This window comes from Gadus chalcogrammus, chromosome 1 (assembly GCF_026213295.1).
Source record: "Gadus chalcogrammus isolate NIFS_2021 chromosome 1, NIFS_Gcha_1.0, whole genome shotgun sequence".
In the NCBI taxonomy this organism is placed as follows: domain Eukaryota; kingdom Metazoa; phylum Chordata; class Actinopteri; order Gadiformes; family Gadidae; genus Gadus; species Gadus chalcogrammus.
This window is the reverse complement of record NC_079412.1, coordinates 20,568,391-20,584,895: the sequence shown is the minus strand read 5'-3', so window position 1 is coordinate 20,584,895 and position 16,505 is coordinate 20,568,391. Positions and strand designations below refer to the sequence as shown.

Here is a 16,505-nt window from a genome sequence, read left to right as displayed (position 1 = left end):
AGAAGTAAGTATTGGAGGAGTCTGAACTGGGAGGGGAAGTGGTACAACTGGTAAGTTCCCACTTTCCAGCATAATTTCCTTACTGAGTCTGAGGGTTTGGTGTGGTGCACTTTATCACAGCAGGAAGAAGGCTAAGGTACCGGAGTTTACTTTGTGATATATCATGAATATGCATAACTTTGAATCTTATCAAAAGGTTGACGGTTAGTTTTCTTTAAAAACACTTTAAAAACGTTAGGAAATGTATGGATGCTAAGCAATTTGTCAAAATTATGGTTGAATAATCTGTTATGTTCTGTTCTGTTCTAACTGGTTAGCTGACGACATAATTTCCTTGTTAATGAGTCTGAGGGTTCGGTTTGGCACAATTTTTCACAGCAGGAAGAAGGCTAAGGTACTGAACTTAACTCTGTGATATATCATGAATATGCATAGCTTTGAATCGTATCAATAGGTTGACGGTTAGTTTTCGGTAAAACACGCAGTTAAAAAGATATTGAATAAATTAGTTGATACTTGCTCTAAGGTATGCTACAGGTTAGACTGTGGACATTGGGGATCTAACCCAGAATCTTTCAGCTTAGAGTCAAGCGGTTGAGGTTTAAATACTTCTATTACTTTTTCTTCTGGTTTAAGATTTGTCCTAAATCACGTGTCCGTAGGTGACTTTAAAGGTACTTAGGACAGAATGCAACAATTGTTTTATTTGTAGTGCGATACTATGATTATAATATTTAGACAGGAAGATGGCCATCTTGGGTAGTGAAGGTGTTTAAACCTCATCTTGACCTGGGTCTTCTTCTCTGTGGGCCTGCATCAAAGATCCGGTTGTGATGTCATACGACATGAGGAAGTCCATATATGGACATGCCTTCAGAGCGGTTTAACCAGCACAGGCAACAGTAGGTATGATATCCGCATCGGTAAACTTGATCTTGATCAGACACGTTTGAATCCCTAAGAGACTTGAATGATGAAACGTCATTAAATAGTTATTAGAAACGTCATCTCCAAATCTTGTACCTCTTTGAGAATGAGAGGGTCTATGAATCTCTTTCTAGGAAAGACCATCCTTGTTCTCGACCAAATTAAACAGAGACAACAGCAATGACCGGCAATAAGTAGCTCCTATAAGAGCAGAGAGTAGACAATCGCTGACTGTCAGTAGATAGAATATGTAGTTGTGTTTGTGTCCAGGTCTCCAGTCAACTATGGATGAGGAGAGAGAGGTGGGTCCTACCTCTATAACCACTCTGTCTGGGGAACATGGCCGCCAGAGCAAAGCTAAGAGGTAGGAAGAGGATCTCACTGTCTGTGAATGTTGTCATCTCAGACCTCAGCAGTGAAAACAATATAAAATATCGTCACACCATCATTAGTCTGAGAAAAAGCTGTGTGTGTGTGTTGTGATGAAGCTCAGAGCATCAAGAGAGAGCAGACTCCCCAGGACCCAGCTGTGTCTCCTTGAAGAGTGGCCACTCTATGGATCCACCTGCTAAGTTCAAAGATGGAAATCAGTCTATTGAGAAGAGGTAAGGATTCGTCAGAGATGATAAAAATACAATCTATCTCCAATCTGATATTCAATCAAAAGTGCATAAATCTGGGTTCTTGTTTCTCTAGACAAGTCCAGCAGGAGAGAGCAGACTCCCCTGGACCCAGCTGTGTCTCCATGAAGAGTGGCCAGTCTATGGATCCACCTGCTAAGTTCAAAGATGGAAATCAGTCTATTGAGAAGAGGTAAGGATTCATCAGAGAGGATAAAATAGAACCTATCTCCAATCGAATAATCGATCAAAAGTGCATAAATCCTGGTTCTTGTTTCTCTAGACGAGTCCAGCAGGAGGGAGGAGACTCCCCTGGACCCAGCTGTGTCTCCATGAAGAGTGACCACTCTATGGATCCACCTGCTAAATTCAAAGATGGAAATCAGTTTATTGGGAAAAGGTGATGACTTAGGGAGGGAACGGTCAGAGACATGGAGGGGGGGGATGATGGATCTTTCTTTGAGGTTCCCTTTTTTAATACTTTTTTTTTTTTTTTTTTTTTTTTTTCTCTGAAGCACTTTGAGATTCTTGAATATAAAATGCATTATAAATAAAATGTATTATTATTATTATTATTATTATTATTATTATTATTATTATTAATATTATTATGATGGGGGGAAAAGGCTCAGATTCAATCAGAGATTTTCTTCAGAACCGTGTGAGCAGCACAAATCACATTCAATCTGGTTTGTTCGATTCAGATTTATGCCGCTTTCTATTCTATTTTTATGAGGTCCTGAATCAGATCAGGTGGGATCTCTCTGAATTCGACCTCAGTTTGGCCTAACTCTAGATTAGGTCACATTCGTCAAATAGGCCACATTTAAAACAATTTGAACACCAAACCAAAACATCTGTTAGAGCAATGCATCTGAATTGAGCATGAAGGCGTTCCCCAGATATGAACAGTGTATTTGTTCTGTACTGGTCTTCATGACTGCTAGGCTGTGGTCAAGATGAAGCAGTGAACTCCATGTGGTCATAGTCTGTTCTTCATATAACAGATAGAAAGGATAAGAGGCTTGAAATCAGATGTTCTGACTGACAAAGCAGTTTAGTACTTGTCAGTGTTAATCAAGCAGCTTTATAATTCTGTAAGTCTAGTTTCAAGCATTAGATCATTCAGAGGCAGGAATAACATCTCAGTAGCAAGCAGTGGCGTCTTTGCATTAGGGGCCAGTGGGGCACGGCCCCACCAGAGAACGCTGCCGTGCAGGGCACGATTATACTTTTCTTTTTTTTTTTTCAAAAATGTCATTGAGCATAAGTTAATAATACATTAATTGTTAATAATTTATTACATGTCCGCAGTTTTAATTTGATGAACGCAATTGTTGTAGTGTAGTAGTTGTGTGTGAAATAGTTCGTTGCTCCGTCTCGTCTGTTCCGCTCGGTGGGGCACAGCCGAGATGGCCCCGTCTGCTGCAGTGTAGAAAACTGGTGCTGTTGCGCGAGCAAGCGCATGCGCAGCGCCCGCTTCTGTTTCGGCGGTGGGGCCAGAAGTTTAGTGCCCCAAAGCTCTTCTCATTGGCTGATTTGTAGAAAGGGCGGGGTTTACGGCGGGAGCCGATCAGATCTTGCTAGCTGGCTAACGTAGTTACTGTTACAGTTACTGTTACAGTAAATAACAACAAATGGACGTTTCATTCATTAAATGATGAATCGTGTTGAGTATCTGTCTCATGTGAGATTTAGCACTTGAACAGAAGTTGGAGATAAAACGTTTGGGACCACATCGCCCGACGGATTTAATCATTATTCAAGAGGGAAAGGACAAGAATAGATCGTTCAACCAGGAGTGGTTCAAGCGGAAAAAAATGCTTGTGTTTCACCTCAGCCACACAAAGGAGACCAGACAGCACTGTCCTTAAAGCACTGCTAATTACCATCTTAGCCCAAACTTACTTAAATTTTCACCCAGGATTATCCAGGTCTGAATAGGCAACCACTCTATCAGGCTAGATTCATTGTTAATTGTACAGTATGGTGGCCTGCAAACTTAATGCAACTTAAACCATAGTTCTTCTTTTTTTGGTATATTGTGAGTGGTGGCTTTGTATATTGATTGCTGTGTAAAGGGTGTGCGCCGTTGTGTTTTTATTGTTGCCACGTTGTTGTTTTCTTGAGTTTTGATATTGTGAGATCTTGAACGCTGCCATTTGGTGGTGCTATTGCTATAATAGCCTAATATATGTCGTCAGATTCGCGTTTGAGTGATGGCATTATTCAGCTGCAATTTTGGTCCCCTCTGTCACTTGCTACTGTTTTTTTTGTGATGGTAGTAATATGTGGTATTTCTGGATTGCGTTATAATATTTTCCTGCATGGGCCCCACCAGAGTTTCCAAACCAAAATCGCCACTGGTAACAAGATATAATATCTTAAGTAATATAATTAGCCAAGATGAAGATGATCGCCTAGAAACTGCCTTTTAAGAAGAATTATCTTGTCAGCATAAAAGTTGCAGTCTGATACTCTGATTAAAAGTTGTGTGTGTGTTGTGTTGAAGCCCAGAGCGGCAGGAGAGAGCAGTGTCTCCTGGACCCAGCTGTGTCTCTCTGAAGAGTGACTACTCTATGGATCCACCTGTCACATTTAAAGATGGAAATCAATCTATTGACTTCCTTAAATTCTCCTGGTTCTTGATTTTCTAGAGGAGTGCAGCAGGAGAGAGCAGACTCCCCTGGATGCAGCTGTGTCTCTTTGAAGAGTGACCACTCTGTGGATAGACCTCCTGAAAAGTTTCAAACAGACTATGAAAACAGAACATTTGGATGTTATCTAACTCTACTGATACTGATGTTTACAAGTCAGGATAAATAGATCCTGTGTGTGTGTGTGTGTGTGTGTGTGTGTGTGTGTGTGTGTGTGTGTGTGTGTGTTTGTGTGTTTTCTCCACAGACAACACCAGGAAAAGTCGAAGGTTACCAGTGCTCAGTCTGTACAGCAGCATCAAACAGAGCTGATCAAGGTGTGTAAATATCCAACAGGATAATTTACTTTTGCTCTAAAAGGAACATTAAAAAGCATCTCTTGTGGTACTAATAGTCTCCAGGCTTTTTTAGACCAGCGGGACATGAATCTAGGACAGATGCTTCTGATGTCCTCAGTTAGTTCAGAGTAAAGTTCTCCTTGATGTTTGTTCTGTTCCAGAGGGCTGAGGAGAATGCACACGCTTTTTTAGACAAGGAGCTGAAGAAGCTCTGGAGGGTTCTCTACCCAGATTACCCACAATGCTCAGAGAGTCAGAGGGAGGAGGAGCAGGAGGAGGAGGAGGAGGTGGATGGTAAGAAGGAGGAGCAGAGGAGGCGCGCCATAGAGGGAGTGGTGGACATCACTACGCTCTGCCTGATGGAGATGAACCAGGGGGAACTGGCCGACACACTGTGGGGCGGTAAGAGACACTTATTTTGAAGACAGAGTGGAAATTTTTATTTTAAAACTGAATATACTGTTATCTTGAAAAGGTAGAAAAAGACTCTGAGCTTTCATGGTTTGTTCCATACATGGAGTATTATTTGGGGTGTATCAGGTAAGATGGATGGAACCAGATAGGTATTGTTAATGTCATTGTATCACGTTAAATGGTTTGATCAAGATATCTAGGGTTATTGTAGTTCTATTAGGTTAAATGGTTTGACAAAGATATGTAGGATTATTGTGGGGTTATATTAAATGGTTCATTCTAGATATGTCAGGTTATTGTTTGGGTTTCAGGTTAAGTGGTTTTATCCAGATATTAACAATTTGAATCTGTAACATGAAGTCTTTGTCACGACCAACTTCTTCAACCACAAGTAACGACGCCACTAAATGTCATGAAGTTCACCATTTTACAGGAAGTATTGAAATGTGTCCAATTATATCACAATGCACTACTAAATTATGTCTTTTAGTAGTGCATTGCCATTGCCATTGTCACGTTTTGTCATTTAGGAGCTGTTGCTGTTGGGTGCCAACATAAAATCAAGTCTCACCTGAGGGAAAAGTTCAGGAATGAGTTTGAGGGAATCGCTAAAGCAGGACAGCCAACAGGTCTGAATGACTTCTACACAGAGCTCTTCATCACAGCGAGAGGCAGTGGAGAGGTCAACCAGGAACATGAGGTCAGACTGATTGAAACAGCCTCCAGGAAACCAGCCAGGGAGGAAACACCGATGAAATGTGAAGACATCTTTAAACCCTTACCTGGACAAGATCAACCAATCAGAACAATAATGACAACGGGAGTGGCAGGCATTGGTAAAACCGTCTTAACACACAAGTTCACTCTGGACTGGGCTGAAGGGAAAAACAACCACAACGTTCACTTCACGTTTCTCTTGACTTTCAGAGAGCTGAATTTACTGAAAGGGAAAGAGTTTAGCTTGGTGGAACTTCTTCATCACTTCTTTATTGAAACCAAAGAAGCAGCTATCTGCAGATACGACCAGTTCCAAGTTGTCTTCATCTTGGATGGTCTGGATGAGTGCCGACTGCCTCTGGACTTCCAGAACAACCAGATCTTGACTGATGTCACTGAGTCCATCTCGGTGGACATGTTGCTGACAAACCTCATCAAGGGCAACCTGCTTCCCTCCGCTCGCATTTGGATAACCACACGCCCAGCAGCAGCCCATCAGATCCCTGCTGAGTGTGTTGACAGGGTGACGGAGGTGAGAGGCTTTAGCGACTCACAGAAGGAAGAGTACTTTCGGCACAAATTCAGAGATGAGACAATGGCCAGCAAAATCATCTCCCATGTCAAGAAATCACGAAGCCTCCACATCATGTGTCACATCCCAGTCTTCTGTTGGATCGCTGCAACAGTTCTGGAGGACTTCTTTAAACCATCCCAGAGAGGAAAAGAGATGCCAAAGAATGTGACTCAGATGTACATCCACTTCCTGAGGGTTCAGTCCATACAGGCGGACATGAAATACCATGGGAGAGCTGAAATAGATCTAGACTGGAGTTCAGAGAGCAGGGAGATAATTTTTTCTCTTGGAAAACTGGCTTTTAACCAGCTGGAGAAAGGCAACCTCATCTTCTATGAGGCAGATCTGGCAGAGGGTGGCATCGATATCAGAGCAGCCTCAGTGTGCTCAGGAGTGTTCACCCAGATCTTTAAAGAGGAGCATGGGCTGTACCGGGACAAGTTGTTCTGCTTTGTCCATCTGAGCCTCCAGGAGTTTCTGGCAGCCCTTTATGTCCTCCTGTCCTTCATCAACACTGGTGTCAATCTACTCTCAGAAGAACAAGCTACCTCTAGGAAAGGTGAACTTTTCTTCTACCAGATTGCTGTGGACAAGGCCTTACAGAGTGAGAACGGACACCTGGACTTGTTCCTCCGCTTCCTCCTAGGCCTATCTCTGGAGACCAAACAGAATCTACTTGGTCTACTGGGATGGACAGGAAGAGGATCACTGACCACTAAGATTAAACAAGGTCTGGAAATTCGGCTGGATGAAAGCCAGCACAATCTGAGAATAGTAAATGACATCAAGAAGAAGATAAATGGAGATCTCTCTCCAGAGAACAGCATCAATCTGTTCCACTGTCTGAATGAGCTGAACGACTGTTCTCTAGTGGAGGAAATCCAACAGTCTCTTACATCAGGAAGCCTCTTCATGGAATCTCTCTCTCCTGCTCAGTGGTCTGCTCTGGTCTTCATCTTACTGTCATCAGAAGAGGAGCTGGACGTGTTTGACCTGAAGAAATACTCTGCTTCAGAGGAGAGTCTTCTGAGGCTGCTGCCAGTGGTCAAAGCCTCCAAAACATCTCTGTAGGTTCACTAATAACATGTATTACAATACACACAACGCAATATAAATAAAAAAAGTTACGATAATATACAAAACATCTCTGTAGTTATATATATACTTGCAACGCAATTTACATCATACTACAATAAAAGGTCATATTAATGTACACGACTAATATACCCGATCTTTTCAATATTCAATATTTTCTACCCAATATTTATTTAACCTTTAGGTATCTAATGTATTGACTAGTATATATTAGTTGAACCAAAAAAACATTTCTAGTTAAAGATTTTTACACAATTACTTAATTTTCAGTAAAAGAGGCATTATTATTATTTTAATCACAGTTCCTAACATGTTCTGTTTATTTTGTGTGAAGGCTGAATGACTGTCAACTGTCAGAGAGATGCTGTGAAGCTCTAGCCTCAGTTCTCAGCTCCAGTGCCTCTAGTCTGAGAGAACTGGACCTGAGTACCAATGATCTGCAGGATTCAGGAGTGGAGCTGCTCTGTGCTGGACTGGGGAGTCCACACTGTACACTGGAAACTCTCAGGTCAGTTTTACTAAATGTGCAAACGATTATGCCACAACTTCCATATCTCTTATATCTTATAACTCAGTACCTGTCATGATCACATTCATGACTTTGGTATCATTGGAAAAGTAACACCTTGGTGTTTAGGTGGATATTATAATACATCCATATGCTTGCAAGTTTTCAATTATTAATATATACATGAACACAGAATATAATGCCCCCACCATCCCCTGTATACGGGACGGGGATAGTTAAGAGCAGGGTAAATACAGGGGGTCTTGGGAGGGTCTGAGACCCCTAATTTAACACCTAAGCCTCAACAGAAACATTTGAGAGGGTCTCTGGGAAAAAAAAAATGAGATGAAGCAATTGTCTCACAAATTGTACTTTAAAAGAATACTTAGCATAAATACTATGCTCAGTATTCATTATTAAATATATTGTTGTATTGTGTAACAAGGGTGAAGAGACAAACTCATAAAAGCTCTATTTATTATGAAATAATAGACAAGGAGAGCCAATACTTAATAATAGTTAAAGCAATATATTTGAATACAGCTGTAGTTGAGTACCAATAAATTTGGTTAAAAAACACTGTAACTACACTATCGCTCAGTAGTGATGGATTCAATGATTATTTTCCTTGATTCAGTTTGCGTCGGAGTGTTCCCCAAGAAGAATCGTTAAGAATTGTTCTTTCGTTCGTTCAGTCGAGTTTCCGGTAGCGGTGAATCGAATAATGGAATGCACGGTTCTCTGCTAAGTCAATCAGACTCAGCTCCTCCCTCGTTCTCGTTCTCAAACGATCGTGGAAGTCGTTCATCAATGAACATTACAACTTCAACCAAACGCAGCAAGATGGGGGGGGGGTGTAGTTGATTATTGGATGCTTAACGTATCAGCAAGATAATAGACTTGATTTAGCAATGATGGTGGGGGTCCCGGGTGGAGAACGAACCATGAAAGAACGAGACAGATTGACGAGACATTCAAATATTTGATTAATCTGGCATGACACAGAAAGTACAAAGACATCATGCATTTACCATTTCACCGACATTGAATCATATTATCGTACGCTCGCTCACTACGTCTCTTCCCTCTTCACCACTCACAGTCAGTGAATGAACAGCGAGACAGCGAGTCAGCGACTAGTGGGTCTGGGAGGAGTCGAGTCTGAGAACGAACGAGATGAATGAGAGAGAAGAATCACTTCGGTTCGTTTTTGTTAAAGATTTGTTCATTCGAACTGATTCGGTCACGAACGACCCATCACTATCACTCAGTAGTTCTCTGATCGCAAGAGCAACAATAAAGGATGTTGGTAGGAAACGATTCATTTAGCAAGCACATAAAGTGAAGCAGCACGCAACTGATGCCCCAGTGCGCACCAATGCTGTCTTTGCTCCCGTACTCTCAAAGTGTTTTCCTGCTAGCTCGCTCTGATATTTTTTCTCCTCACAACACAATATACGTCACATTGGAATAAAATATCTTATTTTGTGCAAAACATATCTGTAGATGTTATAATAACATGAATAACAATTATGTATATTATTATGTATACTTTACATAATACCATGCTAAAAAGTAATTTTAATCTACAAAAGGATTATGAAACACTACAAAACAACTATTTAATATTGTACATTTTACGTGATATGTGGAATAAACATAAGAATATAATGCATTGACCAGTGTATGTATGTATATATATGTATATATATATACATAGTTAAATTAGTAAAACATTTCTAATTAAAGATTTCAACACAATTCATTTATTATGTTAAAACTTAAAGATCCAAGTTATTTCAATCACAGTTCCAAACATGTTCTGTTTATTTGTGTTAAGTCTGAATGGCTGTCATCTGTCAGAGAGATGCTGTGAAGCTCTGGCCTCAGTTCTCATCTCCGACTCCTCTCGTCTGAGAGAGCTGGACCTGAGCTTCAATGATCTGCAGGATTCAGGAGTGGAGCTGCTCTCTGCCGGACTGGGGAGTCCACACTGTACACTGGAAACTCTCAGGTCAGTTTTACTTAATGGTAAAACAGTTACACCACAAGTTCCATATCAGAGGACACCTATAGAACTCATCTTATAATGACCACATTCATTACTTTGGTATCATTGAAAATGTTACACCTTGTTGTTTAATTGGATATTCTAATACATCCATGCTTGCAACTTTTCAATTATGAATATAAACATGAACACAAAATATAATCATAGTGCCCCCCCACCGTCCACCGTACAGGGAATGGTGATAGTTAAAAGCAGGGTGAAATACAGGGGCTTACCTCTTTTGAACGCCTACATTTCTTTCAGCCAAGTCATTATCAACCATGGCCGAGATAACCACCACTACGAGTCTTTACTTATTACTAGTTGAGATGTCGGAGAACCCAGCGCAGTCGTTTACGATTCATAATATCATCCGGAGGCGCACACAGCTTTTGGCCGTGATATTATATATTGTATTATGTAGATATATCATAAAGATATAGTGCTACGTGAATCCGCAAACGGCAACAATCACTTTCTCTTCCATGGTGCGGTTCACTCTGACTTCAGGGAGAGAACGCTGATGGGCTGTCATGACCAAGCATCAAGCAAAATTCACAAATATTAAACATTTTACACCCAAAATTCAATAGAAATAAGGATCTTACATTAATTAAAAATTCTAATTAAAGTGTTTATTTTGTGTGAAGGCTGAATGACTGTCATCTGTCAGAGAGATGCTGTGAAGCTCTGGCCTCAGTTCTCAGCTCCAGTGCCTCTAGTCTGAGAGAGCTGGACCTGAGCTTCAATGATCTGCAGGATTCAGGAGTTAAGCTGCTCTCTACTGGACTGGGGAGTCCACACTGTACACTGGAAACTCTCAGGTTAGTTTTACTCAATGTGCCAACTTTGTGCAAAATAAGCTTTTTGCAGCACACGTTCCATATTAGAGGACATCAACAGATTGATCATACACCCAGAAAATTAATTTTTCACACCTGTGTGTGTGTGTGTGTGTGTGTGTGTGTGTGTGTGTGTGTGTGTGTGTGTGTGTGTGTGTGTGTGTGTGTGTGTGTGTGTGTGTGTGTGTGTGTGTGTGTGTGTGTGTGTGTGTGTGTGTGTATGTGTGTGTGTGTGTGTGTGTGTGTGTAGCTTATCTGGCTGCCGGGTCACACAGGAAGGCTGTGCCTCTCTGGCCTCAGCTCTGAGCTCCAACCCCTCCCATCTGAGAGCGCTGGACCTGAGCTACAATCACCCAGGAGACTCTGGAGCTACGCTGCTCTCTGCTGGACTGAAGGATCCACGCTGGAGACTGGACACTCTCAGGTATGGAGAGGACAGCTCACCACTCAGGGACAAAGTCTCCTACAAGGATTCAACCCGTTGCAAGATGAAGTGGTCTAAAAATGCAGCTGTAACTCTTGTTGTATCAAATGTGATGAGACAGCAGATGATGAAGGTGAATGTCTTAACATGCTGCTTTGACTTTGTTTACCCCCCAGTGTGGAGCACGGTGGAGTAGAAAGGCTGAAACCAGCTCCACAGAGGTGTAAGTGCCTGTTTAGTTTGATTCATCACAGTAAACACTAACTATACAGATGGAAAGTTCATCCAGAAAGCAGGAGTGGACGTATGTTCATTCAAATGTGTACATGTACGTGTGTTCTGTGTTCATGTACGTCTAGTACGGTTGTGTTGATGTTGTTGTCTGTGTATTAACCAGGGCCCCATTTCCCGATATCGATGGATCTTCGCTCGTAAGATCATTCTCCCGGTGGATCTTTCGAACCATCGATAAATTCTTTGGAGTGTTTCCCGAAACTCCTCTTAATGTGAACGCGCATTCGCTGCACTCACGACGATCGTAGGATTGTACCTGTCCGTTGACATGGTGCTGAAACGGGCTATGACGCAGGGGGAGACGCAGGAACGTCGGAGGAAAATGGGGTAAAATATCTCCCCATCAAGGCCAACCGCAGAGTAGCCTACGAAAAGAATAGATTGCAATAATATGAATGCTAAAGATATTAAAACACAATTGATTAAGCCTAGGCCGACATATATATCAGTCCTAATCCTGAGCGCACGATCGGGAGGTGGAAGTTGCGCTTTAGATGCCTTCACAAGTCCAGCGGAGTGCTCCAGTTTTCGCCGGCCAAGTCATGCGCTGTGATATGTGTGACAGCTATGTTGCACAACATTGCAGCTAAGGCTGGGGTAGCTTTGGTTGAACCGGAGGACATTGAGGACGATGACGACGAGGAAGATCGGTGTGAGGACGGCCTCCCTCATAACTACGCGGCTGGTTTTCATGCACGTCGAAGAGTGATTGAGACTTTTTTTTAACCCCCTCCACCCTCCCACATGTCACTAAACATTCCCGTCAACGTGACCAATCCCCACCATATCCCAGCCTTTTGCCTGCTCCTTTGCATTTTTTTAAATATTTTTATAATTAATATATATATATATTTTTTACATTATTTTAGGCTACGTTTTATGTCAGTCTGCACAAATCCCCCCCACTTTCTCTCACACATTTTAAGTGCCCTGCCTGCTCAAACATTTCCTGGACTGTCTCTCAAACTAAGAACAGAATGGCCCACATTAGGCTCAGACGCACGTGATACACCATTACCAATGTGTTATAATAAAACGCATCCAATACTAGGAATGTCCGCTGGTTACGCCACTGAGGATATAGTAGGCTAACAAGGCTCTTAGCGTCCTACGAGTACCCTGGAGCACTCGTTAGCTACGAGCGTTTTCAAGACGTTCGTTACCGAAGATGCTTTCGGGAAACGGTGTGAAAACTGTACGATGCTCGTACGACCCACTCTGCGATCCATTTAGCTAAAGATACTTTCGGGAAACGGGGCCCAGTTCTATAGTTCCAAGTTGCCAACAGTTCATTTCCAGCCTGTATGTGAGCTCGGATGGTTCAGTCAGTTTTTTAAACAGCTGTACTACAATGGATGGGTATTGGAACATTTTAAAGTCTAATAACTTGGAAAGTATGTAGAATGTTCCTTAGATATACAATGGGAGCAATCAGCATATCCTGCTGATTTTTTGATGATTAAAATGTATATGTAGGGTTAATATTGCGGGAGTAGATGCAGTTTATGCAGTTTTCTAGGTTTCAATGTTTAGACTGGGACAGCCACTCAAACACACATGGGATTTGCTTTTATCTTTATCTTTAATTATCTAAAAGTCAAAGCACACGAGTCCACTATAGTACCCATAACATGATATGATTTAGTCCTTCTATGTTTGTAGAGTAGATGGCACATGAAAAAGGACAGGACTTAGAAGAAGTATGACAACAGTACTAGTGATGATGATGTTGATGATGATGAAGAATGGTTCAGCAGCTAATTGTGCCTTGTTCTCCCATCAGATGCCTGTGAACTAACACTGGACCCAAATACAGCCTACAGACGACTCTCTCTGTCTGAGAACAACAGAAAGGTGCTGTTTGTTGAAAAGGAGCAGTCTTATCCTGATCACCCAGAGAGATTTGACTCCTGGTCCCAAGTGTTGTGTAGAGAGGGTCTGAATGTTCGATGTTACTGGGAGGTAGAGTGGGAAGGATCTGTTGCTATAGGAGTGACACACAGAGGAATCACAAGGATAGGAGGGGGTGTTGATAGAAGGCTTGGATACAACAACAAGTCCTGGAGTCTTGATTGTTATTATGGTTGTTACATTGCCGGGTACAACGGTAGTGAAACAGTCATACGTCTCCTCCCCGCTGGCTCTAACAGAGTAGGAGTGTATCTGGACCGACCCTCTGGCACTCTGTCATTCTACAGAGTGTCCCCAGGTGGAGGAGGGTCCTCAGACACACTGACACACATCCACACCTTCCAGTCCATCTTCACCCAGGTGAACCTCCTCCCTGCGTTAGGGTTATTGAGTTATGGTTCCTCAGTGTCTCTGTGTCGGTTGTAGTTAAACACGCATATCTCAACACACAAATATTCAGGCACACAGACAAACACATGTATATATCAACACGCATACACTATACACACACACATTATGAATACATACACTACACACATATATGAATACACACAACCACCCACATATGTGAATGCACACACGCACATTCATATTTACACACATTCCCATACATACATACATGGTTTAAATACAAGCACTCAACTATACTCCAAATGCTTTTATTGGGCTTGTGAAAGTTGGAAGGAAGAGACTTTTAAGAACTTCAATAGGGTTAACTAAGTAGGTTTTCAAGACTTCCTTTCTAATGTCAAATACTGATTGATAGTAAGTCAAAACACATTTATACTACAATATTTTATATATTTTCAGACATTAACAGTTTCATACTAAAGGCCTCTGATATCAGTTTATATTTTGCAAGCTTAACATGATTTTAGGTAGATTAATTATTAAATTCATAATATCTATGGGAAAGGATATTGATCTTATTGTGAATCATCAATATCAACTGTTGGGATCAACACAGCAATATAACATGTTTTTATTAAAGATATGTGCACACCTCTTTATGATTAGTAATGTTCTTGTGTTTATTGTGTACACGTAAGGGACTATTTTTCTGTTGTACTGGTTAATAAAGCATCATGGTAATAAACAACTCAGTTGATCAACTGAATGTTCTTATGTGTTCAACAGAGGATCAGTTTACACTTTAAGGTTGGGGGTTCACTTAATCAAAAGCACAACAGAGGCTTCATCTGCACATCATTAATAATCTGGATACCAGCAAGTGCATTTCCATAATCAGACTCATACGCCAAATGAGTGACGGAATATGGACAGAATTCAAGAAAAGACCAGACAAGAAACAGACCCCAGCTATAGGCGTCTCTCCAGAGATGAGCCCTGCAGGCTGGTTGATACACCCCCTCCCCTGTGGCGTCTAACAGGACCCTGAGCTTCCATTTTGCAGCACAGAGGTCAGTGTTTGAGGCGATGGTGCTGAGCTGAAGAAGAAGGAACCTCTCCTTCTTTGCCTGGGTGTGTGTGCGAGAAGGCCCATGCAGGCCACCGTACCACAGAATCAGACCAGAACCATGAAGATTATCACAGTCACAAGGAGTTTACCCTTTTTGTTTGTAGTACGGGTTAGCCCTTGGTAAGCTTATAGAAGCAATGAGCTTAACTCTCAAAATGAAATGTCTCTTGAATAAGTTTGGCCTTTTAAATTACAAAAGTGAACAATACAAACAAAGGTGGGAAATCGAAATAAGGGTAAAAAAAAACAATTGGACCGTATTTCTGATGTCACTACCTTTGACGTCATGACTCTATGGAAGCCTTATGGGTCCATGCTAATATGCAATCGTAATAATTATCATATAGAATACAAAACATTTTGCATTTTTGTATAACTTAAGGTTTCTGATGCGAGAAGGCTACAGGCCAGGGTGATGGTTCTAAAGATGGTCACCTATTAAATCAACAGACACTTACAGGACGGGCCTTGTGGGGTTAGGTGGACAGCCATTTCAGATTACTGTGGATGTAGGGTAGGCTCCCAGACGTCTTGGGTCCTGAACCAAACCCATCGGGACTACTACTGTACTAGTCTTTAGTTGATTTGTTTATAGTTTCATGGTCAGTCCCCTTTGATGAACTGTAAATTAAAAGGAGCAGCTTTAGCCTATTTTGCAAACAAACACATTGCACACAATTGGAGCAAGAACAAACAAACAAGCACAGATGATGGGAGAGACTTCAAGGCAGTTCGTGCAACAAAAACAATACACAGGAGACAAGAGAAAAGAGGCCACAGAGGTCACATTGAAAGTACATACAAGACAGAACATGCAGGCAGGTAGCAGAGATGTTGTGGTGGCAACAATGACTGTCACATCAGAACACATCAGAACACAACAGACACATCACCTCTGACAGAGATTAATGCGTGCAGTTATAGTTGACGGACAGCCATGTTTAAAGGTGTGCTGTAAGGGGGAGTGTGTATGTATATCTTTGATAGTGGTAGGCAGTGAATTCCAATTCTGATTTGCTCTAACAGAAAATGATTGTTGACCAAATGTGCTTTTGCTAAATGGGATTAGAAGGTCACCTTGTGTGGTACTTCTTGTGATCATAGTGCTGCTGTTATGTTGGATTATGAAGGAGTTTAAAGGAGGAGGAGTTGTGTTATGCAGAATTTTGAAGACCAGGCAGATGTTTTTATTTTTTATTTCATCTTCCCAGCTCAGCAAACAGACACTAGGTGCTCCAGACAGAACAGCGCCCCCCTGTGGGCCGCCGAGGCCATGACTCACTCATATGTCAGGTATTCATGCTCAGTGTATATGGACTATTACTGTTGTTGAGTGATGATGACAAGATTATGAAAAGAAAGGCACATTTCAAGCTAGAAATGTTATTTAAACCAATTTTAATGAAAAATCGTTATGAATGCAATAATAATAATAATACATTTTATTTGTAGAGCACTTCACATTCGAAAATCTCAAAGTGCTACAGAGTTTAAGAGAGAAAAAAGGGTTGTTAAAAAATATAATACACACACAGTAAAAGAGAAATTAGCAAAAGGCTTTTTTAAAAAGATAAGTCTTAAGGTTTCTTTTAAAAACAGCTGCAGTCTGTGGGACCTTCAGGTGGTCAGGGAGGGCGTTCCATAGTCTTGGGGC

The 16,505-nt window shown here is 41.4% G+C and overlaps 1 protein-coding gene across 2 annotated transcripts; it reads left to right on the top strand.

Annotated features, from left to right (window-relative positions):
• The first annotated feature begins 131 nt into the window (after positions 1–131).
• Positions 132–14,570, top strand: LOC130386420 (NACHT, LRR and PYD domains-containing protein 12-like). 2 transcript variants are annotated; one of them, XM_056595344.1, is made up of 13 exons: positions 132–1,291; positions 1,416–1,532; positions 1,624–1,740; positions 1,831–1,947; positions 4,452–4,521; positions 4,704–4,944; positions 5,487–7,314; positions 7,677–7,850; positions 9,691–9,864; positions 10,551–10,724; positions 10,993–11,166; positions 11,343–11,389; positions 13,244–14,570. In XM_056595344.1, the coding sequence occupies exons 1-13, from the start codon at positions 1,212–1,214 to the stop codon at positions 13,795–13,797; spliced, it is 3,867 nt and encodes a 1,288-aa protein (XP_056451319.1). In that variant the 5' UTR covers positions 132–1,211; the 3' UTR covers positions 13,798–14,570. The 2 variants fall into 2 exon arrangements, with proteins under 2 accessions (XP_056451319.1, XP_056451327.1); XM_056595352.1 differs by lacking the exon at positions 13,244–14,570 and adding an exon at positions 11,564–11,967.
• The last annotated feature ends 1,935 nt before the right edge of the window (positions 14,571–16,505 follow it).

What these genes read in the sequence shown, in the direction of transcription:
- LOC130386420 (XM_056595344.1), top strand. Translation starts at nt 1,212, where the DNA reads ATGGATGAGGAGAGAGAGGTGGGTCCTACCTCTATAACCACTCTGTCT. An exon ending in AATCAGTTTATTGGGAAAAG is followed by an intron (nt 1,948 to 4,451) that starts GTGATGACTTAG and finishes TTTTCTCCACAG; the next exon opens with ACAACACCAGGAAAAGTCGA. An exon ending in TGGAGACTGGACACTCTCAG is followed by an intron (nt 11,167 to 11,342) that starts GTATGGAGAGGA and finishes TTTACCCCCCAG; the next exon opens with TGTGGAGCACGGTGGAGTAG.